Source organism: Lonchura striata, chromosome 3 (assembly GCF_050655825.1).
Source record: "Lonchura striata isolate lonStrDom1 chromosome 3, ASM5065582v1, whole genome shotgun sequence".
Lineage (NCBI taxonomy): Eukaryota > Metazoa > Chordata > Aves > Passeriformes > Estrildidae > Lonchura > Lonchura striata.
The window spans coordinates 105,627,346-105,653,857 of NC_140705.1; the positions used below are offsets into that span (position 1 = coordinate 105,627,346).

The window sequence follows — 26,512 nt, forward strand, 5'->3', positions numbered from 1 at the left end:
GCCAGAAAAGGTTCTGTAGATAATGAAGGAAAGTAACCATTAATGTGATAGTTCTGGTCTTGGAACATAAGTTTGATTGGAGACAGCTCTGGAAACAGAATTGTAAAGGCAGAGATTTGACCCTACTGATAGGGTTTAGTATTTATATATGTGTGTATATATATATATATATATATATATGTATATATATATATATATATATAGTTTTTCCATTGCAAGTCTGAGATTGTATAAGCTAAGAGTCTGGTAGGAGAGGAATGGACAGTCATTGCCATTGGTTTCACTGGGAAGGGAGAGCATTTCTAAAAATACCACAGAAAATGGTGTTCATTGTTGTTTCATTTGCAGTTGTGGTGTTCTGGCCTTTTTCAGTGAGGAGCTGGAGCTCTGAGATTCATCCTGTGGGTTTAGTCAGCTCTTATGCTAATTCCTCAGGTGTGCAAAGGGTCAAACCAGAGCCCTTCCTCTTAGTGTGGGCCATAACAGTAACAAATTTGGAAGTAATCTGTCAGGATAACACAATTGCCTTTCATTAAACTGCAGCAATTTCTACTCAGTAATTGTTGGCTGCAGAAGTGCAGAAGCTAATGCACACAATAATAATATATTTTATGTAAGCATGTGCATACAGAAGGAATTGTGTGGTGATAAGGGTGTTCTAAATGAGAGGCTGGTGTTGAATTCTGCTGCCTTTGCTGTTCCAGACTGACTGTCTGATGCTGTGTCATTTGTTGAACTTTGCTATCACGTTTCCTCATTTGCTATGTGAAGAAAAAAGCCTTGGGGCCCATTAATTGATAGCTAAAATACATAGTACTGTTTTGTCCATTTCTACAGATGCCTTACAGACAAACCTTTCTTTGTACCTGCTTAAAGGCAAGATATGATTAGGAACAACTTCGAAATTTTCAGTCTTCAGCATGGAAATGTGCAGTAGGATTTCGATTTTCCTAACAAAGGCATTGTTTGAACTTTGTGTGTACTGCAGGATAAAAAATATGGGTACAAAATGGCAGAGAAACCCATCCCAACAACTGGCAATCATTGTCTTATCCCTAGCCTGTTCATCTGGTATATATTGTAGCATAATTCTTCCAGGAGAACTCCAAGCTAACAGCAGAAATGTTTAGATTTTCAAGCTGTTTTGAGTGTATTAGATATCTGAGGAGACATTCGTTTGTGGCCTGATATTTATTATCACAAATGAAGGCATACACCCAAAATACCAAGTGGCAAAACCACAGAAGTTTGACATATGGTTATCCCAGCTTCTGAAGGCTTGACGTCTGTACAGCTGTGCACTGAGAGTCACCATCTCACCAGTGCAGTGCAGAAACGTGCTGCAATGGGGCTTGAGCCCATGGAACAGCATAACATTCTAACCTGGCACTGCTCTCTCTCTCTACAGAGTTCAGCTGCTTTCTGTGGAAAAATGACATCAGCACCCTTAAATCTGCAGTTGTTCTCTAGTTTCATATCAGGAGTTTCTTTCCATAATCAAACTTCTGGAAAATAATCTTAAGTTTTCCTTAGGAACTGTGACATCATGAGGTGATTATTAAAAATTTCAGAATGCTTTCCAAATAATTTTAGAATACTTGGGTGTTTATTTGTGCATTTTTGGATTAATATTTTGAATGAAACACTGAGGTGTCTCATGTGTGCTTAAGAAAAATATGGAATCTGTCAATATTGCTAAAGGTATTTTGAGCTTCCATTTCATTTAGAGTCCATAGCCTATATGGGGAGAGCATTTATTGCCTTTTAAAAGGCATAGTACTTACATTTTTATGTATATTGAGTAGTTATTTAAATTTTATACTTTTTGCCTTGTCCTTTTTTGTGCTATATGCCGAGGAGCTCCGAGAGTTGCTAAAACTGCTAATTACATATTTTGATTTTAGGCTGCTTTATTTCACAAGTTCTGTTTTTGTTGACTAGAAGTTCAAAAGATCATCTTTGGCCCAGGCATCTTCCAGTCTCTTCTCTGGGCTGCCCCACCCCCTTTTTCAGTAATGTTCTTCCTCTTCAACAGCTACCAACAACCTTCAGCAGCTTTTCCCAGCAGAGTGCTCGCTCTGTTTTTCCTGCTCCCATGAATATCTGTGCTCAAGCAAAGCTGTGCTGCTGCCCTTCATTCCAGAGAGCATGAATCATCTCAACTTTGTATATTTCTGTACCTATCTATATAAAGCCAATAAGGATGGGGTGGTTCCAGTTTTGTTAGGCTTCAAGCCAACTCCAGAGTATGTAAAGTTTAATATTCTATGGATTGCACGCAAAGCAGGAGTTTTGCTTAATAAGAGAAGGCACAGGGTCAGCTCTTCCCCATGTCTCTTGTCCCCTGGTTTAGTTTCTCTTCACATTAATTGTGCTAACTTTTTTTCAGCAAGGAAAGCATGAGTTGGCCTATGGAAAAAAAATAACTGTCTTGACCCTGCTTTTCTTCAGCCTCCTGGTAGGGAGACACTTTGGGAGTGGTGATGGAATATCCTCGTTGTGCCTGATGCCACTATACCACAGCATCTTAACTCTGCTGAAACCTGGAGGGAAAAGCTCCCACTTCTGCAGCTGTGAGGCAGATTCTCCTGGGTTCACAAGCTGAGCAGAACAAAAGAGCTGGAAGCTGCTTCCTAGTGAAGATAGGGCGTTTTTGTCTGATTTGTTTTAAAGAGAGAAATTAATTGTTTGGAGGCCATAAAAGTTTTTTGACTATCTGATGCTTCCAGAAGAAGGTGGTCTGTAGAGCTGCATCTGTTCAGAGCTGGCTCAGTAGCTGTCTCCAGGGAGGAAGGCAGAAGTCATCTGGCACAAAACACTCTGCACAACTGAAAATGACAAGCTTCTCGTTCTTATGAAATGAGTCCTGGCACAGTTAATATACACACAGAGCAGTCATCAGTATTGTTCACTTCCAATCCCTGCAAATTGCTCAATGATTTCTTCAAGACTTGCTGAGGTAAGGAGTGAGAGGGCCAGGAGAAGGCTTGAGGTAGTGGAGGCTCAGGATCATGTTACACAGATTGGGTCCTTGTGCTAAATAAGATGTTAAACTCGGGAGTCTAAGACCTCAGACACTGGAGACTGAAGAAGTTCTTGATTAACAGATGGTGGAAGACTGTACATTTATTGCTGTTCTAAAGCTGGGGTTTCTAACCTTTTGCAGTATGTAAACCTCCAGTGTTTCACCTCTGTAAGTGATCTAGCAGATAAGGGCTTTTTCATAACCATTTTTCTTCAGAGTTTTAGCAATGGCTGATCCTTCTTAGACAAAGCATTTGTTTCCAAATGCATCTTTTTAATTGCTTTTGTGTCTTAAAGGACATGTTAAAAATGAAACTTCAGTCAAACCGAATACCTTCAACACAAAAGGTCCTTGTGTTTATGTAATGCTCCATCCCTTGAAATTACTTATTTTTGCTTTTAAATCCATGTGTTTAACCTGTTGCATACAAAATTGTTACTTAGGGTACTTTCATCAAGTTTTTGGATGTGAGCTCATGAGCACAAGCAGTTTCCAAGAGGTACTTCGGAAGGTTATTTTAGCAATACTCATAAAAAGCATTATTTCCTCACAATGCTACAGTTGGGTCAATAGCCCATTCTCTCATGCCAGTGCATGAACTTTTGGAGCATCATTTTCCAACATTTTCCTTGTGTTTCTTCACTCTGTTTTCAGTAAATGTGGTGATGTTAATTGTGAACTGCTAACCAGGATCAGACTTGCATTGAGGTTTTCATACCACTAGGATTTCTTACAGACATAGTGTTCTCAGAAGGAGCTGAATAATTAATAGAAACAGTTCACTTGCAAGATAAGCTGGTTACATTTCTTACCGAAACTGCTTGCCATAATTAAGAAATGGTTAAATATCAAACCTGCTGGTGTTATGTTAATAGTTCTTAAGGTCAATGTGTTGTAGGCATATGTGATCATAAGAAGAAGGTAACGGGGGTTGTTTGCCATAATTTTAAAATCTGAAGTACTTAAGGATTCAACTAGCTGCTTATGAGCCCATTTTAAAGTGTGTTATGAATGTAATTGTGGAGACTGTGACTTAAGGCCCATGGCTATTCAATCACTCTTGCTTTGAACTGTGCTTTTCTATCCTGATAAATGAGGACATTCTCATCTTATTCAGAACAGAAAAGCTTAAATGTGTTGCTTGATTCAAGCAACAGGATAGTGACAGGCTTTCCTGATTATGTGGATTTTGCATGGACTTTCAGTTTGAGTACAGTTTTATCTCAAGAGGATTTTCGTTGGTTTTTAAGTGACCTATAAATTGCAAGTTTTGTGGACAGTAAAGCAGCCTTTAACTTAGGGTACCCTATGTCCAGAGACAAGAGCTGGCCTGTGTCCATTTCAGGAAGGGTGCCTGAGGTCAGGCAGCTGAATGAATGAAAACTGTCACTGGAGAGTTGGTAATTGAGCCTTTGCCATACCTGCCCATGGCACCTTCCCAGTCACACCTCGCAGGGCTGCTTGGAGAAGGACAGTCAAACACACACTGCCAGTCTTTGCACCACAGGCTGTTCTGCATCCTCACTTGCAACCCCAACGAGTTTCAAAAGAGGCTCACACTGCACTGTGGTGCAATATTGCTGCAATAGTGTGGTTTTGTACAAAAGGTAACAACAGTTACCAGTGTGGTTTTGTATATGGTGGGTTTTTAGAGGAGTGAAGTATTTAAGAGAACCTGCTGAAATTTGGGACATCCGTACAAAATAAATACTTCTTAGTTAAGAAAATCTTCGTGATTAACAGAAAAAGACTGAAGGTTTTCCAGAACCTCCAGACAAGATCGTCAATTTAAGGATGCATTACTCAGCCAAAACAAGGTATCGGACCCAAGTGTGAAGATTGCTCAAATTGGGAGGATGATACATTGATACTCTTTGTTGTGGATTGTGTTAGAAAGGGACCAGTCAGCCCTTTCAACATGCTGAACATATTTCTGATGTTGTAGCACTGCAGGTCAGACCAGGATTGCCAGTGCCACTGCTGTTCTCTCCATCTGCTATGTTTTGCCTTTTTTTTTTTTTTTAACTGCTGGACTGTTATTTTTAATTTTTTTAAATTTTTTTTCATTGCCTGGAATATAAGAAGTGGAGTGCATCTTATGTAAAGAAGATAGTTCAAGTAAGAAGCTAAATATGTGTATTTCTATGTCAGTATTGTGCCTCCCAGACACAAGTCTTATTCACTTCAGTTGCTGCTGAAGCACATTGCTGGACTATCAGTCTCATGGTGAATTAATTGCTTTTAATTTCATAGGACTAAAGTGATGAGCTTGTGGACTCAGGTCTTTTATGTGAGACTCTGCTGGGTCTGATGCACATTTGCAGCCAATTTGTAGGCATTTTTACACTCTTAATTTAATTGTTGATAAGGTGGATGTTCAAATGACACTGGAATATGTGAGAGGAGGATTTCAGCTGTCAATCTTTATCCATGATGGGGAAATTTAGAGACTGGTCCATAGAGCCCAGCTGAAACCAGGGGGTAGGTTACTTTAATTGCAATCTCATCTAAAAGATCATTGATTCAGGAGAAAAAAATACTGAACATCTTTGCCATTCCACAAAGGTGGCCTGTTCAAGATCCAGCTCTAAAATAATCTAGATATGGATCAAAAGTACTAATACAGAAGTAGATCTTTCTGTTCTAATTCTAGATGGAGTCACCAAGCTCAAACCATCTGTCTGGGAGGATGTAGTTTGATCAGCCATTCAGGAATGCTTCATTCATTGATTTCAGTAGTCAGGCATAGAAAATGGGGTCAAAAACGAGTAAGGCAGAGAGGCAAAGATCTCTGCACTAATCTGATGAATGCAATGCAAAACCAAAAGCTTGGTACTTCATGAGGTCTGGTTTGGTTGTGGTTTGGTTTTGTTTCATGAAGTAATAAGAAACAATGCATTGCTTTCTGTAAGCTTTCTAGGATGTTCTTGAACATGTGTTGTTTAAAAACCATTAGGAATGAAACATTTCTGAAGCTGTGTTATCTTATTAGAGCTTTTCATCTGTGCAGACTGCATAGGCAGCTCGTGAAGAAGTCAGGAGGCCAGACTCAGAGCTATTTGATTTTTTAGCTGCAGAATATGATTTGAATATGGCATTACTGCCTGGCCCATTTTTGAAGTTGCTGTAAATTAATCTTGCTATACACAAAACGACAGTGCAATCTGGGTGCACATTCTAACTTGAATTACTTGGTTTTAATTTGTTGAATAAACTCCAGTGGATGCTCTGTTAGGAATCCAATATTTACAGATACCATTTGTGTGTTACTTAATGAGGTATAGCCCAAATCATCACCATGCAAGTCAGAAATAGAAGGCAACAGCTGTAATTCTGAGAAGGAGATGGCAGGTCATGAGTTCAGACCTTGAGATTAAAGGGATGACTTTTACCCTACTGTCTTTACTTTGTCATGCTTGCTATAAGTAGATGTCAAGGCCCTCTGGTTTATAAACCACTGAGCTTATATTTCTCTGTCTTATTTTAATTATTTTTATTTTTAGTTAGTGAATCTGATCATTTGCCTCTGCTGATATTTAAGTCTTACCGACTTAAGTGGAAACAGGATTTCCTGTGGTGATTAAAACCACAGGTGCTAGGATTAAGGAAGGCCTTTTCTTCAGTGGCATATAGACTAAAACTGGAATGATACATAGAAGATTAGTGTGGCATCCTCAAGGCTGACAAGCAGTTTTAGGAAAGCACATAAGGGGATCAAACCCTGGGAGGTGTAACCATGGGGAAATTTCTCTGGCAAAGTTTTTATGAAGACTTGAATCTGAACTTTTTCGAAGCTGAAAATGAGCTGTTGGAAGCTGAAACCTCTTTGGATGCAGCAGTGATGTGTGCAGCCTTTATGGGAAATGTGGATGTTTTCAGGATATGGGTTTAGGCTATTGATGCTTCCCTAGACCCCTAATGTCTTGCTGTACTCTGTGGAGACAGGGTGCAACTTTACTGGAGAGAAGCTCTTTTAGGAGTTGTAAAATCCCGGCCATGTAAAATGTGAAGAACAACATAGCACTGAACTACAGAGTAATAATGATGTTCCTTTCTGTTCCCTTTTTCCTCTTTTCCATAAGAATTTTTTTCCCCTTCAGATTTTAGTCATTCTGGCTTGAGGTCCAGTCTAAAGTTCCTATGTTGTTTTGGTTGGGGATTTTTTTGTGTGTTCTTTGGTAACAGTTTTTTTTTGGGGGGGGGTTGATTGCATTCTGGATATCTTTTATTAAGCTGCAGTTTTAAACAGACTATATACTGCTGTGTGGGCATTACAGCTTTGTGTTCTTACTTGATGATGGGAGATGATGCCATTTCATAAGTTCTCAGAGATGACACCTGAATGGCTTTTTGGAACAGATCCTGTTGACTACTTGTGACTGTTTCCACTGAAATTATTAAATTTATTTGTAGGAATGAGAACTTTTTAAATGTATATATTTATATATGAATGTATATATTTATAAATACACAAAATCGTATGTGTGTCTATAAATAAATATAAAAATAAAAATTTCTTATTCCTGTTTTATATTTGTTCTGTATGCATTTGAAAGAAGTTCTGGTTCACATAAATTATCTCTTACATATATATATATATCAGAAGCATACCTTTGATTTGCAAGTTGACAAGTAGTTACACATGTATATATGGGTGGCAGTCTTGCATGTCAAACAGCATGTTCTATAAAATAGCCTTTATCTTCTGGAACATGAGTGCTGCAGGAATGGGCTGTGGTTGTGTGAAATGCAATCCTGGGCCAGTGGGGCTGCTTGTGTTAGTGAGGTCAGCAGGGTTTGCTCTCAAATTCATCCAGGCGTTACAGCGCACACTAATGAAATGTGCAGCACAGAGGCATGGACTTCTACTTCACTAAGGATAATAAACAGTAAAATCTAAGGTTTTATTATAGTATATATTACAATTTTCCATTATTTGTCATCTCCTCTTTGCCTCACCTTTATTAGGTGCCACCTTGGCTCTCTGAGCTGAACCTTTATACATGTATTTTTATAAAAAGGAGAATTTAAAAGTTTTTTTTCCCCTAGCACCCGGCATCAGAATGACTGAGATTCTACACGACCAGTTACGGCTGCAGTTTTCTGTGCGTGCCACAAAGAATTAATTGTGTAATCATCCCACACTCGTCATCAGTGTGAGAATTTAGAAAAGTCACCTCTTAACTTTTAAAAGTTATTCCTCTTCCAACAACGTTCTTTAGTTTATGAAATGTGACCAGCCACCTTACTTAATGGCCTGGTCGTCAGCAGTTTTAGAAAGATTATTGCCTTTGTATTTTGCACAGCGCATTTGCGTATAACCAAAACAATCTAAAAAGAAACCACAAATTGTAAAATCCTGACCACGTAATTTCTAACTTAATAGGAAACATGAAACCTTTACATTTAGTGAAGTAACTTTCCAGGTGTCCCTGTTTTTCTAATAAACAGTCAGTGTTTATTAAAAAAAAATTAATATGTAAAAAAGACAGTATTGTATTGAATTAAAAGCACCAAAACAGATAAGTTTTGTTCTTTCCCCATATGCACACTAAGGGCCCATTCCCACTTTTTGGGTTACAAAGCTTCCACTGACAGCAGCCTCACAGGACAAGGCCATTTCATAGAGGCACAGGGAAGAGATAAATGCAGGCTGAGTTAGCCTTCAGTGTCTGATAATCCCAAGCAGCTTTTGAAACTAACAGGTAGTCATCAATAAAAGATATTGTGGAATTAATAAAAACAAAAGAGCAAGATAAAATAAAAAGCCATAATAGGGATAACAGTCAGGAAAATTAACAGTAGGATGTAGAAGCAGAATTACCTTTGTAAAAGGTCATGTTATAGTTGAATTCTGTGGTACAAAACATTATCCAGCATTGTCGAATGCCTGCAGTTTGGTTTTGCCATTTCTGCCAATTTTTGATAGCCTCTTCCATGTGTTCCTCACTTTAGCAAGGTAAAAAATGACACCTGTTTGAGTCTAGTTTGCAGGATTTCTGTGGCAGAAAAAGCCTCCTTAAATGTGCAAGGGGGAGATTTTAGAACTAAGACCAGATCTATCATGATGTATATGTTCCAGGTATTTTCCATTTACATTACATAATGGAAAGTCGATGTTTATGAATGTGGATGTGTATTTGAATGATTTGGCTAGCAGGTAGGTGTCCCTTCCTGGAGCAAACTGGAGCAGCTCAGGCATGTGTGGTGGGCTTCTGCAGCTGCTGGGGATTTAGCCCAAGTGGCCAGGGCTTTTGGAATGGAGTATGCATGCCCAGGAAGTTCTGCGTGGCAAAAACATCACCATGGTGACATTGGGAAGTTTTAGGGAATCCAGCTTTGCTGCAGTCGTAAGGCAAAATGGAGACATGCACCTGGGTAAGCCTGACAGCCTATGTCACACTAAAAGGGTCAGAAAAGAAGCAAAGGGATTTGCCCCAGGATTTATCTTCAGTATTTTCTTTTTTCCTAGATGTTCTAAATGACACTGTGGAATCATTGCCAAATCAGAAGGAATCTCAGCAACTTTTAAAATCTAGTCGGACTGGTTTGCTGTCAGCCTGGCTGGATCTCTGGCAGCTTACAAGGAGGGTTTCTCTGGAGCTTGGACCTCCTGCAGCTCTGTGGGCGGTGTGGCCAGCTGGGCACTGGACACATGGGGTTTGAGGGCCTCCAGCATCCCTAAGGCTTCAGGGTTTGTGAAAGACACTGCAAAGTTTGGGTTGTTTGGGTTTTTGTTTTCTCCCCCACCAGTAATAAACTTTGAAGGGTCAAAACTCTTTGTAATCTGGCAGGTTGTGTCTGCAGAGGGATCCTGAGATACGGGGGTGAGTTCTCTGCCTGAGGAGAATGTCCAGCACTGTCCCTGTCACTGCTCTGAAGCCCTTGAGGCGAGTGGCACTCACAGCCAAGTGTTACAGGGCTGCAGTTGCTGTATGAGGAATTTTTCATGGTTTCAGCTGTAGCTTTTGGAGGAAATAATTTAATAACCCTTTTCTTTAGAAGTATTTGTGGTTGAGGTGCCTCATGTAACAGAGCTGATTCCTCAGCTGGCGAGCAGTGGAGCTGTGAGATGTAACAGCTCGAGGAACTGTCCCCTTGGTTTTGTACAGGTGTGCTGCAGAAGTGAAACCAGCTGAGTCTACATGTTGAGCTTGCTTGTTTATTTGAGTAATTCTGGAAACGTTGCCATTCCTGACACTGCAGCTGTGTTTTTGAGGTCAGTAGGAACAGGACATTGACATGTACAGCAGTAAAAGAGTGATGTTGTGGCAGAGAGGTTTAATCTGGCCTTGCAGGAATTCATGGATTTAAGTGGAAAGCACTATTAACTCTTGCATCATGAGGATGCAATCTTGGTTGCACGTAGGGCTGTACATACCCACATGCTGGTAAAAAATGAAGTTTACTCTTAGAGCCTGTGTGTGTACATATACCTGTCAAAATACATTTTCGTAGCTCCTCCATCTCTCAGGGAACGTCACCATCGCTGGTACCCACAGCAGTCCGACGTTAGCTGGCCGTGTTGGCACAAGATTCCCCGGCAGCAGAGCCCTGCCAAGGCAAACAGCGTGTGGCAGTTCCGTGCTGCTGGGTGCCTCCATCACCCCAGCACACAGCCACAGCTGCTCACAGGAAGCACTTTTCCTCGCTGGGAAGGAAAAACTCGCATTTAATTTGGGGACTGGCATTCTCCAGCTTTGGAAAACGTTTGAAAATTTTGCAGAAAGAAGATCGTTCCACGGGTGTGGTCAGCTGGAGGAAGCCTTCGGTGGTGTTTGGCTGGTTTGTGTTTTATGTGATTCTCAGTGTGCTTCCAGGTCCCAGTCATGCTACCTCCTTTCTCCTGTGTGTGTTTACCTGTAATACCACTGGCAATGGCTGGGCTCTTCTTGGGGATACCTATGGTCCTTTGAGTACCTCTTGTGCATCTTTCTTCATCTCTGAAAATAGAGGTTCTTCAAAAACTGCCTTGCCCCACTTTCTGATGTTACTGGAAAGTTCTGGCAAGTAAAACCTGTGATAACTCAATTCAAAAGGGAATATAGAACTAAAATGGCTGAGAGTGGAGAAAAAGGCTACTTGATCAACTTTTTAAAGTTAATGTACAGTGATGATAAATGAACTGTAAAGGAAAAGCTTTATGGCATTAAGTTGAGGGATGCCTAGTAGACTGTGGAGTGATTTCCCTGGGGCAGAGTACGGTATGGTTGGAGGCTGTGATGTTTGTTGGCCAGAAGAGGCAGCGGAAAAATTGAATTACAGGCATAGCCAGAGCATTTGGGGCTTGAGAGTTTCTGTCAAGTGCAGATGAGGATGTATTTGCACGCTTCTGACAGGAGAGGAGACCTCGGCAAAGGAGCAAATCCTCCTCATCTGTCGTCTCTCTCTCTTAGCCGGTAGTACCGATTACCGAGGTATCCGGGACAGAGAGAATTGCCCAAAACACACTTGGAAGTGAAACTGAGGGGCAGTGCCGAGAAGCGTTCTGTGACAGAGCAGCGGGCAGAGCTGCCCCGCAACCTTGAACAGGAACGCGTCAGAGCGGTGCCAAGAGGCGTGTAATTCTTCCTCTAACGCCAGATTGCTATTTGGCCCAATTACTGTAATAATAGGTGCAAGAAGCACTAATACCTTTATTTAAAAAAGAAGTAAAATAAAAGCCCGGCAGCGCTTGCTTTTTCTTCTCGGCTCGGGGCTGCCTCGCCTCTCCTTGCCCCGGGCTGAGGCACCTCGGCAGCGGCGAGTCCGTCGCCGGTGGCGCGGAGGGGAATAAATAGCCGGGCGGCGGCGCGGAGCCCTCCGCTCCCGCAGCCCCTCCACGTCACTTCGCAGCGAGCCGAGCACGTGGGGCGGGGAGATCGTATAAATCTCCCTCTCCCTGCGCGGCCGTGATGTTATCTGCTGGCACCCGTCCCCTCCGCGCAGGGAGAGCCGAGGGGCCGGGGGCGGCAGGCGGGGGGCGCCGGGCGGAGCGCTAGAGCCGCCGGGGACGGGGCCAGCCCCAGCCCCGCGGGGGAGGCCGGCGGGCGGGGAGAGCGGCGCTGCGCTGCGGCCAGCCCCGGGCGGCCGGCTCCGCGCCTGCGACCCGCGGGAGGCTGCCGGGGCGCGGCGGCGCTGCCTGGCTGACTGCGGCGCGGGCTCGGCGTTTCGGAAGGAGGAGGAAGAGAGGAGGGAGCTGGGAAGAGCTGTGCGGCGCGCAGCGGCCCGGGCGGGGGTGGGTCGGTGCATGCGGCGCGGGGCGCACGCAGCAGCCTGCGGGACGCGGCCGGACGGGGGATCGCCGCTCGCCGCGGCCACCGGGCGCCGCCGCGGGGCCGGAGCCGCCGCCTGCCGCTGCCGCCGCGCCCGGGCCGGGGCTCGGCGCCGCCGGGCGCACACGTGCGCGGCTCTCGGTGCCCGCCCGCGCCGCCGCGGGGGCTGAGCGCCGCCGGCCGCGGGGCGGTGCCGCTGCCCGCCGGGAGCCGTCGGGCGCCGCGGGCGCACGGCGGGGCTGAGCGCCGCGCCGGCAGCCTCTCTCTGCCGGCTGCGGCAGCGCCCTGTGATACCCAGCACTGCGCCTTCTCGCCCTCCTTCTTTTTTTTTGGTTTTTTTTCCTTCCCCGTTTCTCCCCCCTCCACCCTTCAGATTTTTGTTTTACAGCGCGCTGAGAGCAGCCTCTCTGCCATTTACTTGATTTGCAGGTTTATTGTATCTATTTGGGGGCTTTTTTCCTCCTCCTTTTTTGCTGTCCGGCTCACTCCATCCCCGAATTTTAGTTAGTTGTAGCAACTTGCTTTTTCTTTTTCTTTTTTTTTTTTCTTATTATTATTGCTGGTGTTTTTTTTCACTAGCGCCTCCCGTGCGTTTTCCGATTGCGAGTTGCCCTCGCAGCTCGGTTTTTAAGAGCATTTTGTCTGCAGATCTCCCCTTTGTTTGCACAGATCCCCTTTTTATTTTTTGAAATTTTTTTTTTCTTGTTGTCGTTCGTTGTTAAAGTCACTTTTTTTTTTTTTTTTTTTTTTTTTGGTGGGGGGGGGGCGCTATATTTAAACACTTAAAATGCACTGCTATCTCCTGAGCGTGCTCCTCACCGTGGATCTGGCCACCGTGGCTCTCAGCCTGTCTACCTGCAGCACCCTCGACATGGATCAGTTTATGCGCAAGAGGATCGAGGCAATCCGGGGGCAGATCTTGAGCAAACTGAAGCTCACCAGTCCCCCGGACGAGTACCCCGAGCCCGAGGAGGTGCCCCCGGAGGTCATCTCCATCTACAACAGCACCAGGGACCTGCTGCAGGAAAAAGCCAACCACAGAGCCGCCACTTGCGAGAGGGAGAGGAGCGACGAGGAGTATTATGCCAAAGAAGTTTACAAAATAGACATGCAGCCTTTTTACCCCGAAAGTAAGTCTTCTGTGTTTGTGCATGTGTGCGTAATTTCGCCCCCGAGGCTTAGCGGTGCTCAGCACCTTTCAATAGCACCCCCAAGCATCGTACTCTGCCTTCCTCGCTCGGCTCGCTTGTCATCCTCAGCATCGCTTAGGTGAAGGCTTCTAGGGTTTAATTTAGGTGACGGGGTATCCATATGACTGGGTGGGTATGTTTTGGGCGATCACCTGTTGCCCCAGACGCGCGAGGTTTCCAGACCCCTCTGCAGTGACCCAGGGATTCCTCAGGGTGCCTCTGCTGCCACCACCACGGACCTGAGCAGAGCTGCCCTCTCCCGGAATCCCACCCCCTCTCCCGGGATCCCACTCCCACCCCAGCGCCGGCTGTACTCCCCGGCAGCGCCGTGTACAGCCTCCAGAAAGAGCCAATATCTTTCCACTGCTCTTGTTTCCCTTGGAGTGTCTGGAACGGGCAGGTTTCCATCTCTCCATAACTGAAAAGAAAAGGAGGTCTTAAAAAAAAAAACCAAAAAAAGTTGCCAGCTCGTCTTGTCTGTGTCCCTTTAGAACATTGTCCCGCAGGCTGCTGTTCGCATTGGTGCTCAGAGAGGACGGAGACGTCCTCCCTCCTCTTCCCACTTTTAACTAGCCTCCCCTTTCGGTTCGTGGGCACTTTTCATTTCAGGTGCAGAAAAACTTTTCCCTTCTGGGTAGCCTCGGTTCTTGGAACCTGTCTCAGCCCGTCTGCCTTTTGCTGTTTTTAACGACCTTCTGGTGATCCATGCCACGTTTTGCACAAAAAAAAAAGAAGGAAAAAAAAAAAAAAAGAGGGTATAAATGTTCTGTGCTTACCAAATCCACTTAGAGTGATTAATAATCTTAACGACGTGCCTTTTTGTTTTGGTAGTGAGGCTTAAGTGCATAGAAAAAAAAAAAAAAAGAAAAAGCACCGCACTGCCTTAAAAGAATCTAGATCATCATCATGCCGAGGAAAGTGAAATACCAGAAGCAGAAAATAACTTCACCGTTCGCATAACCAAACCCTAGTCCCTAGTCATTTCACTTAGCTCGCTTCCCTCCCCCACCACTTGATGCCCTATATACTTTCTGTCTGTTTCTCAAAAGTACATAGCTCTTGCTTAAATAGATAATTCAGCCATCTTGGTAACTTTATCCTAGAGTTTCTAATTGCATTTTCCCTTTATTTATTTTTAGTTTAGCAAGTTGTAGCTTTGGGGCTTGCTCTGTCTTGCATGGGATAGTCCTAGGATGCCAGCCAAGGTATCTGAACCCCACGCTCCGTGCAGCTGCCTCCCTTTCTTCCTTTAGTCTTAAATGACAACATCAGGTACAGGACATCCTGGCAGTCAGAGCCATTTTATTATTGTAATTATAGCACCATCCTTAATAGCCATGATAAATACACTCCACCCTTGTTACCCTTGGGGAAGAAATACTTTCTTAAAAAAAAAAAAAAAAAACAACCACATATTTGGAGCCAAATGGGTATAAGCAGAGCGGTTCAGTATAATTCATAGCCATAGCAAGAACACAGAAGTCATGCTTGTCTTCCACGTTGATGTACTGTGTTATTTTGCTGGTGGTTTTGGTAGAAGTCAGCATTTCCTCTTGAGATGTGTTAGATCATACCTAGGGCAGAGGAGCAACCTATGGGCAAAGATTAGGAAGAGCTCTGGCAGTGCCTTGGCTTGGGGAGTTGGCCCTGTAGCAAAGAGTCTCTGAGAATTGTAAAGTGCATCTGTCCTGGGCACATCTGTCGCTCTCTGTGCTTCAGCAAGCTGCAAGGAACCAACAGTCCAAAATGCAGCTGCATACTTCCCAGAAAGTTAAAATATCTGTGGTGTGTGACTTGGATGGTATTGACAAAAGAGGATCTATTTTTAAAACGCTGTCAGGGGCCAGATTTGGTCTGAAGTATCGATGGAGGCTTTGCAGGAGCGAAGGAGATTGCAGGTACCTACCAACAGAGTGCATCAGACGTTTGGGATCCGCGGCCAGCCCGCAGCACATCCAGCACTACTGTGCGAGCAGGGCTGTCGCTAACATCAGAGTAAGTAGGTTAACTGTTTTTCCACTGCTCTCTAGTTATGCTGGATGGAGCGAACCTTTCCAAAAAAGACAGTAAGGAAGAAATCACTCCACCATATTTTAAAGGAAGAAATTGAAAGCACAGCTCTGGCGGCCACAGGCACTTTCTCCTAGGCATTTCAGAGTGGATTTTTGTTTAACTCTACAGTGTCTGCTGTGTTGGAGAGAGGCAGGAGGGAGAAGGGGATCAGTGTGAATGCACTGGAGGTCAAAAGCTGCTGGAAGGCAGGCATGGGAAAGATCAGTGGTTCAGTTTTTACCACAAGTTGTTAACGTTCAGAAACTGACTACAACCCAAGTATTACAAATATGCTCTAATTATACTCATAGTCAGCAATATATCACTACAGATCGCTGATAGGTCTTCGTGGGGCATTTTGTAAAGTTCAGACTAAATATTTTTAGCAATGAGGAGATTTAAAAGGAAAACTATAAGAGATATTGTATATACCCTAAGGCATATTTTGTCTTAAATATTATCCTTGGCCAACTGTACTGTATAAATACAGTAAATATGAATAGAACTGGCAAGATGCCAATCTCCTGGGATGAATTTTAGTCAAGAAGGTATTTATGGGATATAAATAATACTGTGTCAACATTTAAAGAAGGGATCTGATTAGTTTTGAAATTATTCATATTAATCTTTTCACATGCTGTTAATTTAAGGCTCAAACTAAAGTTGTGCTAAGGTTTACTGACAGTTTGCATTGAGGAATTAAGGGGGTATCTGGCTTGAGAGTCCACTTGAGGTTACGGACATACAGAGATATAGGTGGAAATTTAGTGAGTCAGGGACTGCCGACCCAAAAGAAACAGATGCGAAGAAGAAATACTACAGAGATGTTTGGAAAAAACAGAGAGCTTTTGTCTGTCAGGCATGCCTTGTGCTCAGGACAGTATGCATGTGTATGAGTCTGAATCTCTCCTAAGTCCAGGTGGCAGTCAGAATTTCAGGTTTTCCAGAGCAGTTTGAAGAAGAAGGTTGGATATGATGTTCTCTGAGCACAACATCAGAGAGTTCTTGGGAATTTTGTGCCTAGGCAAAGTTACCTGAGTAAATGCTTAAAACTGGTTACTGTGAATCCTGGATCACATTAGAAGCTTGTTACTTACCAGTTGTTTGTTGAATATCTAGGGCCTGATACTTAAGCTAGGTGATGACTGACTAAACAGAAATTTAATGCCAAAACAATTAAGGATTGTGAATTATAATGCTAATGAACAACTGGCATACTTGAGAAAAACAGGCAACACATGTATTTGGAGGCAAAGGCCTATTCTGTCATCTTCATTCGAAGTAGTTTTTACCATAGCCAGTGAACTGGTTTGCAGTGATAGCTTAAGGCCAATGAAGGTAAATTTTTAAGTTTTCTGAATTCTTGAAGATAGGTTTATAAGTACTAATTAGCCTAAGAAAACACAGTTCTTCTGGGTTTAGGCCTGGTTCTTCATGAGTTTTAAGCTGCCTTAGTGTGAAGGAGCCTCCATGGGGTCCATCCTGCACTGGTGGTGAGGATTAATCTTCTCAGGACCTCTGTCCCATGAATATTGCTTTACATAGGCCATCCTTCTGCTGAATACTTGCCCCATGAAAGACAACATTATAAGCTGGCAGGGCACAATGACATGCTTCTACTTTATCAACAAGGACTCAATTTACCAGCAGTTACACATATGTGGGTTCCTTGTCTTCAGGGTACCAGAGCTGCTCCTGCAGACGGCTCCCAGCACTGACTGCATCATTACCACAATGTTAACAGCTCACCTGTGTTTGCATTTAGCACAACACAGAGTCTAATCTGATGGGTTTTCCCGTGTTATTAATTATATGGAAACAGACTCAGAAGGAGCAACTTACTTGAAAACTTTCTAGCTATGCTGGACCTATGTTTTGCTCTGGAGCACCTCTTGGAGGAGGAGGTGTTTGCCAGGCATACTCTCTGCATTACAGACAGCACCTGAAGCAGTGTGAAGGCTTTCCCAAGGAGGGACGTGGGGGAAACAATTTCTTATTCCTTAAGGAATTACACTTAATGCAGTCTTCATAGGTGGAAACCCCCAGGAAATTGCAAATGGCTTTAGAAAGGCACAGGGTAATTTTCTAGACAGTAGTCCTCTACATACTGAGAGGGATAATAAAATAACATGCTCTGGTGCACTAATGAAGGGCAGCACCACATGTGCTTCCTGCCTGGCTTCTGAATCACCAGCCACTTCTACTGTTAGCAGGGTGCCAAGCTGGGAAGCAGGGGGAAAGGTCCAAGAGCCAGTCTGGAATGATACATGGTCCTTGATTTCCTTTCAGAGGATGAAGCCTACAGAAAAGCTAAATACCCATGACTCCCCTCTTTTTAATACTGCATGGTCAGATGAACTACAAGACAGGGCTATATTCCCAAGTCCTTTCCATAACCCTCCTGGAATTTCTGTCTTGTGTCTGTTTGAAAGAGGTACTTTTCACTGTAGTTTGGTGAGTGGGAAGGTTTGAGAGAATCGTGGAATCATTTTGGCTGTAAAAAACTTAATGTCATCTAAATACAAGTGTTAAGCTATCATTGTGAAGTTCACCACTAAGCCTTGTCCCTATGTGCCACATCCATACTTTTAAATACCTCCAGGGATGGTGACTCAACCACTTCCTGGGCAGCATGTTCCCATGGTTAAAAGCCCTTTTGGTGAATATGCAGCAGTGCCCCAGCTGCTCCCCACCCTCCAGCCATTGACAGTGTGAATGTTTTATAGTCCCAGAGACCTTTCTGGAAATGTGCCCTTGTCTTCTACTCGTGGCTAGAGATGGGCAGGGAGTGCCAGAGCTTGTGCTGCTCTCCTGGGCTGTACTTGCAGGACTAGTGTGAGTAGGAGATTGAGTGAGGAAAGCAGAGCAGCATCTTCATTAGATACTGGTTTTAGCCTTGCTCCTCTTTGGTACTCTGCATGAGAACTGTAGTGGCCATCAGGATGGCTGTGTTACTTTGAAGTTACTATTTCCAGCATTTTGCTGTCAGCTTGACATTCCTGTCTGCACCAGTGCTGAGGAAAAGGATGAATGAGGGAACTGGCTGTCATTCTCAGTGAGCTTCTTCAGCACAGCCCTGAAACAGGCACAGAGCTTCACACACATGAAAAGGCTCATTAGCATTAAGGCTCTGTGTATGCCTAATTAGCTTCCTGAGTTGGGGCCCAATTTATGGTGCATTTGCAGGGATGAACAAAGCTAGACAGTTCAAATCCCTCTCACTGTGTTGAAATCTGTCATTGGGGCATGGGAGCCCTGTGAGAAGGAAATGCTTTACAGCATGTTTTAGAGGGGAATGAAGAAACTCTTCAGTGATCCTGAAGAAGGCTAACCCTGTTGGGCAGCTGCTTCCTTTGCCTTCGCACTGATGTGCTAGACTGCTTCTGTGTTACAGATAAAGAGAGGAACCCCAGGGTATGGTGACAAAACGAGTCATGAGTGAAGACACAAATGTTTTTGCTCCTGTTGTGAAACCACATGCAGCAGGTTTTCAAGCAGGCAGTTTTTAGCTTGAGGATGATACACTCCCCAGGTATTATTTAATGTAATAATGTGTTACGGATGTTTCTGCTGGTTTGTTTAGATAAAAGGGTTGGCTTGGTCGTTTGTTTACGGAAAGCTCGCACCCTGCCTTCCACCACAGGCTGTTGCTTGCTTCCCCTTCAGTCTGTGCTGTGGATAGTCAGTGCCTACTCCAGCATCACTCTTAGTTGGCTTCCTGTAGTAGTCAATCTGAAGCAGCAATGTTTCTTCTTAAAACATCTCCCCGGTGCTTGTCCTTGCTGTCTGTGCCATGTTAAGTGATTGCAGCTGGGCACCCGACTACAAAACACACAGCTGCAAGGTATAGGGGAGAAACTGAAAGATTTGTCAGTAACAAGACAATAAAATGTTGGGGGAAAAAGCCCTTATTGTCAAGGGTTGTGTTTTATCTCCTTCCAGTGTGACCAGTAGTGTTTGAATTTATGAATTACTCATGAGGCTGTTCACTGCTGTGGTTCTCTCAGCTCAAATGGTACAGAACTGGCTTTGCAGAAATGAAGTGCTAGATCTGGCTTTGCTAGACTTGTCTGGTCTTTACAGGTTTTTACATGTTTTTGGTGCTATGCAAGTTGGTCCACAGTAGAGAACTTGCTTCTTTGGGTAAAAGAGCATTCTTTAAAACAGCCAGGTTTTCCAAAGGGAACATAGCAGTTCATGTCACTGGGAAAGCTTCTGGCTCCTTGTGTTGGAGGCTTTGTTGGATGAGTTAGGGCAGCTGTGCAGAGAGACTGTTCGCTCACTGTGAAGAGACAGGCTCTGCTGAAATGCATCTTGTGTTGCTGTTTGGGCTCTCTGGCATCCATGTTTGGTTTCCAGGAGATGCTGGACCTCACGGGCACCCCTGCAGCAGATTTGTGGCGGAGAGTGTGGAAAGGATCTTCAGAGGATCTCTCCCTTGTCCAGGTTTTAATTTGGACAGTGACTGAGGAATGCTTCTCATTTCAAGTGTGATGCTCATTGACATATTCAGGTTCTTCATTGGAGAGCTGAGCTTTTCCCCTCTGAATCCCCCTTAGGGAGGAAGTCTCTTTTTTTGTTATATAATACTGAGTACAGTGTGCTGCTGACTTCCGGTTATTAAAAATAACTGTAAAAATTATAAAACATAAGTTGACCTCATAGCCGACCCTGCATTGAGCTGGAGGTTGGACTTCCTACATGAATTAACCTGTAATCCTTGTAATACTACATTTTAATACAAGGAAAACAGTGCATTGTATTTCAGCTTCCACAGGGTGGTCTTGATTCAAGTGTCACCACGTTTCTAAAGATATGCTGTTTTCTGCCAGTTTTGGATTTGTCCCTCTGCTGTAGCTTTCTTGCACCAAAATGTTCTGTTCTTCTCTCCTGCTGCACACAGTTTTGTTTTGCTTTTCTTGCTTGAATGTTGCTTTTCAAATAAGCGTGGTAAGTTGCATGAAAATAGACTACTGTACTGGACTTCAGCAAAAGCTGTGGCATAGTTTTAGGCAAACTGAGGAGGGGCGGGGAAGGAAAATGTTGTGATACTGACCTTTCACTTTGCTTGTTTGGCTCCTTCCCATCGTATCTAACCCACACTGCACTGACAAATACCGCATCTGTCTTGACAGGCAAGTTCACAAATAACCATTCATTCATAACTTGGAGCTGCTGTAAGACTCCTTATGGATTGCTTAATCTGACAGTTGTGCATTTGAGCAGAGACTTTGAAGCAGGCTCTGCAGAATGACCGTGAGCTCAGTCGGACTTTGTGGGAGCTCTGAGGGAGGTCTCGTGTGAAAGAGGACACTGTGCTCGAGGGTGCGTTGCGTGTGTGCACGCGTGCGCACACGCGCGTGCACACATTTCACAGCGTTAAAACATCTGTTGTTGCCAAAGCCCAAATTGGAATGTTCTGGGAAAGATAATTTAATTTTTAGCTTCTGGATTCATTTCAGTGATGGTGATTTCAACACTTCCTGGGGAGAGTCTATCGGTGGTTATGTGCATCAAATGCAGCAGTAAATCTGTCATTCTTTCCATTTCAGTTTTTCAGGCTTACAACTTCGTTATTTTTCCCTGTTTGGCTGGTGTTAGTATCCAATGTTTTCCCTGGCTTCATTTCTTTTAAACCCCTGCTTTGAATTTTAAAAGGCAAGCTAAGCTTGTTGAAGTTCCTTCTCTTACTTGTTTTTGTTTACTTACAGCATTTGCAATTCAGCAACTAGCTCAGCTGAAATAGTGACGGTAATATATCTTTACCATAGTGATGACTGAAAGATAGGAATCAGAATATGTTGGTATTCATTCCTTGGGGTGGAAAAAAAACCAATCCACAAAATCCCCCAACCCTGTGGGTGAACTTTGTAATCACAAGGCTGAAAAACTAATAAGTGTAAGCAGCACTGACTCTTTTGAAGTGGTGAGAGAGCACCTCACAATCACTTATTTGATGAAGGCTTCTGCAAGATAATACTTATTAATCCTGAGCCCACAGTTGTGCTTGCAGCTGATCTCCAGTACTCCAAATTAACAGAGCAGTCCTTGCTTATTTGGGAGGGCATAGTCCAGTATGTATAAAATTACTTCTTTTGGGCTTTGGGCAAACAGTCATAAAGATCTTGGGCTGCCAAGACGTACACTTGGAAGAACACCTGCAAAACTTCACATCTTCCAAAGAGCGTGTAAAAACAATGCTGCAACTTTAGCCTCTTCTGATGCAGCAGTGGGTTGAAACAGCACGAGTGGCAATCACAGCCTGGGGCAGGCTGCTGCTCCTTGTCCCATCTCTGCTTGGTTTCATGGGTGGCCCAGACTAGCAAAGCTGAGAGACATCTCTGCTCTCCCTGACTATGGAGGGGCAGCTCTGCCCTTTGCATCATAGTTCCTGGCCTTTGTGCTTTGAGGCTTTGGTGCAGGAATTGATCCAGCTGACTGGCGAATAGTTAAACTGAGCACTTAATGAATGCCTAGTAAGCAAGATTTATGGATCTGCCAAGGTTCAGGTCCACTGGCAGTTCATTTCTACCTTCAAATGCCTGCAGGGGATATAAGGGATATTTGCCTTCAGGGAAGCATAAATGATATATTGTATTCTCCAGCATGATAGGACATTGTAAACAGCCTGGAGATGTGTTGGATCTCTGCAGATCATTGATGTTCTCATTCTCACCCAATCTCCAAGAGATCCAACCCAGTTTTCTTGGCTGTTGCAGTTGGCTCTGGGCCTCCCTGGCAGAGCAAGGGCTTGTATGTCTTGTGCCAATCGCTGCTTTATGCTCAGATTTTTCTTGATGCACGCTTTGGAAGTGAAGTAGCCACATTTCAACACTGAGGTTTGCTGAAAGATGTCTGTAGGTTTCTCTTGTCGTGCTCGTTGCGTGTTTATCCAGCCCACGATGGCAGGCTGTTGCAGCAGACACACATCTCTAGGTCTGTGAGGGGGGAACAAGTTCCAGCTTTCTTGAAAATCAATCTGCTGTTCTGATCTGGTGGTGTGATAGGAACTGAGAGGCTCCTTGCCAGAATATACAGTGTGCAGAGCAAGGGAGCTAAATGAGCAGCTTTGGCCCAGTTTGGATGGACTCGGAACAGATTGTTGGGGGCCTGACCTTTCTCTCCCTCTTTGAATCTGGATTCCCCTGTTCCAGCTTGCATTTCTCCCTGATGCTAGGAGCCATGTATTTGGAAGTTTCACATTCCCCTTGCTAATCAGGGAAGAAAAGAGCCCCAAAAGAATCTAGAAAAAGAGATATTGATGAAGGTGGCCGTAGTCTGAGTTGTAACAATATCATCTGTCTGAAGGAGCTTGCCTCCTTCCAAGCTGCAGTCCCATTACTACATTGTATTGGGAAACCTAATTTTCTCTGGCTGGAAGTGTATTTGTTGAGGTGGAGTCTGGAAAGGAATCTGCCTCATGCACACTTGCCACCACTGGGCCAGCTATACATGTGATACAGTCAAACCTTTCCATTTCTCTGCCTTTTGAGAGTATGTTCCCCAGATTAAGGGCCCTGGGCCAAAGCCTGCTGGAAGTCTTTCCACTGGCTGCAGAAGTCTTTGGTCAGGTATTAAGTGTCATTCCTTTGTTTCAGGGAGTGGCCACATCTCCAGTATATATTGGGGTGTATTACTGTAATGTGGTGCTTTCCCCTTTATTGAGTTTCCACTGGAGACATTCTTCTGCGAAAGGCCCTGAGAAACAAAGACCATGTTGGAAAATAAGCACCTTAGTTAGCTTTATTGATGGACTACATTTGTTGGCAGATGTCATCTGGGATCAGCATATGGTGGCAATATGGCAAGAACTGCAGAATGCAAAGGAGGAATAAGTTAAAGGCCTGTACTTTTTAGGTATTCCACATCTTCCCTGGTCTAAAATAAATGACCATCTGACTGCAAAGGTCTTGGCAAATAAACATGCCGTAATATATCTTTATCATCCTCCCTACAGCAAGTTTTTGTCTAGAAGTTCATCACTCCACATCCAGAGGCTTCTTAGAAACATGTGCAAAATCAGACCTCAGCGCCCAGAGCAGGGAAGAATCTAAAGGCTTTGACTAAAAATGTGGCAAATCTCTGTGCAGTGGACTGTAAAGAAAGGTCAGGGCTAAGCCAACAAGGTGTTTTTGTATTATCAATAAAATCTTTAAAGTCAGTTCTGCATAGAGCGGGAGCCAGGAGGACCATTTCTGAAAGCCAGTTTGCTACATGATATATTCTGAGTTCAAGAAATTTGGGAACAGGAGCTGTGCTTATGGCATGAAGGTGCATGTGGTTTTACATAAAGCCTCTCTCACTTGATGTGTCTCTAAGCTCACAAAATAACGAGTTAACTGCTGAGATACATTGTTTTGCATGGATGAAGAGCTGGAGCAATTTAACTTGAGTCAGTAAAGTCACTCCAGATTTTTTCCTGTGATGTTGGAACTGGATTGCAGCAATTGTTTAGGCAAGAAGAACAGTCATTGAGGCCAGGGCTGTAAGCAGCACCTAAAGGTGTGGGTTCTTTGGCCTTTGAGAATCCCAGCCTTTTGTTCAGATGAAGACTGAGGCAGTTAAATCTGCTTTGCTGAAAAGAAATGTCCTGATTGCTGTTTTGCATCATATTTGTACTACTACTGTGCACTTCTCAAAGCCTGAAAGGACTCAACATCCAGCACAGGTTGTTGGGGTTTTGTGTGCTTCCTTTTTTTCAAAAAAGCAGAGCAAAAAGCTTGGTTGGTATTCTATCTGTGTGGTACTTCCTGTGCCCTGGTGGGATGAGATTTCATTTGATTCAGGATATGGAACCAAATGGTTTGGTTCTTGTTTATTATTAGACAACATTTTAATGTCACAGGATATAAAATGCCTTAAGAACAGCCAGACCTTCAGGCAGCTTTCTAATTGAACCTGTATGTTGCAACTGAAGGGGATGCTTATCTCAGCAAGGATGAGATGTTCTTCTCAGGATGTAACGTTTCCAGGTTTGTTCACTTATTGCTAATCAACAGCTGGTATCATACTTTAGAAAGGATAAGACTGATATTGCTCTAGGAAGCCTTGAGTTTTGATAGAATGGGCAGGTTAAAAAAACTGGAGGCCCTCATTATGGTCTTCTGATCTCTCTACCTGCATATTCCAGGCCATTGAGTTTTGAATGAATTCATTTTTGAAAGGCAGTTCACAGCACACTTGGTAAATTATTCCAGTGATTAATTACATGGACTAAAAATGGGTATCTTCATGGTTTAGGTTGTTTAGCTTCAAGTTCTAGCATTTGAATCTGGTTTAAACTTTCACTTGCTATTCTGAAGACCCACTGTCAGATCTGTGGGCTTTCTGTAGGTACCCACAGGAAAGGGAAGTTTTGGAGAGGGGAACAGATCTGGCTAAGAGTAAGCAGATGTGGCTGTTGGAGGGCACTGCAATAAGCAGCCAGGGGCTTGGCATGGGCTGCTTTATCCAATTTCAGGTGTCTTTCAGATCTGTAGACTGTGATCGAGCCACATCTCTTTAAAGTTAAGTGTGCTGTAATCCATGAGATACTTCCTAGCCTTTTCAGTTATTCTCATGGTTCCCCTCTGAAACTCCTCAGCTTTATTTATGTTCTGCTGAGACTGTGGACAACAGTATTGGACACAGTATTTCAGGAGCAGCTGTGCCATTATCAAGTTACATGCATGTTGCAAACTCCTTTAATTCAATACTACACAGTTCATGCAGCTAACTTTGGCAGTAGCTTTCCCAGGAGCTTTATAAGAAGAAGTTAAAATTAATGCTTGGGTAATTATCCACCAGGGTCTCTCCCAAGTTCTTTTCAGAGGTACTGACTATCAGATGGAGTCTCCTACTTTGTAAGTGTGTCCAGTTTCTCTGTCCTACAGCTATATTACCACACTGAAAAACATGTACATGTTGATAATTCACGATTCAAGTCACTCTCTTTTTGGTGCATCTTGTTCATTATTTACCACATCCATATCATTATTGAATCTGCAGTTGATCAGTAATGGTTTGGGTTCCTTCCAGATGATGGATAAGAATATTAGGCAGTAGAGTACAGTAAAATGGGACCTTTGTAGATGCTTTCCTCTCAATAATGGTTTGCTGTCTACCGTTGTATTTTAAGCCTCATAAAAATGCAAGGCTTTGATTAATTCACTGCCTGGCCCTGTTTGTGTCCTGTTGTTCCTGTTTCCTAATGAAGCCATTATGTAGCACCAGCTTAAATGTCTTGCAGCTACCCAAGTACATAGTATTAAAACAGTTGTCTTACCTGCCCGTGTCACTCACTAAGGTACAGACCAGTGGGATCTCTTTTCCTGGAGCTGCTGTGGATTATACTCCCTTAGTTCCCTCCCTTAGTTAGCTCATTCTCATTCTCACATTTCACATATTTTTTCTGGGATCAGTACAAGGCTGAATGTGTAAGTGCGGTATCACGGATTGCCTGTTTAGGATTGTGTATGAACATTGATATTCTGCCTCAAATCTTCAAGGTATTTTTTGGTGTTTAGGATTTATTGAAAGCTAGTTTTAATAATTTCCTTTCTTCCCTGGACACCTCTTTAAGATGTCCTTATGCAAGTTATCCAGGCTTACTTGTTTTACGGTGTTGTTTTAAGACCTCCAAAGTTGCTGCTGAAATAAAAAAAAAAATCTGTTCATCTTATACTTGCCTAGCTTTTGTATCTCCAGGAGTATATTTCATATTTCTGTACTGCTGTTTCAACAGTTATTATGTAATGGAGGAATATCACTGTTAAGCTTTAAGGATAATCGCTGCTAAGCTAAATTAAATCTCATATCTAAGTTTCTTGGCCATGGAAGTGGTCTTCCCATCTGTTTTTTTCTCATCTGTTATCTGCAGTTCTTGTTTTCTGATGTTATAGTAGTTGTCAGCAGCTATTAGTTTTAGTTTTAGGGTTTTTTGTTTATATATAGTTGTGTTCTTAAATTTTATCTCTTAGGGTGGCATTCTTATGGTTTCTTTATGGTTCACT

General features: G+C 43.4%; 1 protein-coding gene across 1 annotated transcript in view; it reads left to right on the forward strand.

Annotated features, from left to right (window-relative positions):
• The first annotated feature begins 12,479 nt into the window (after positions 1-12,479).
• TGFB2 (transforming growth factor beta 2) overlaps positions 12,480-26,512 on the forward strand; it is a 60,955-nt gene continuing 46,922 nt past the window's right edge. Inside the window, exon 1 of the mRNA XM_021546149.4 lies at positions 12,480-13,409. Within this exon, the coding sequence (XP_021401824.1) occupies positions 13,067-13,409 (343 nt within the window). The 5' untranslated portion in view covers positions 12,480-13,066. The remainder of the gene's footprint in view (positions 13,410-26,512) is intronic.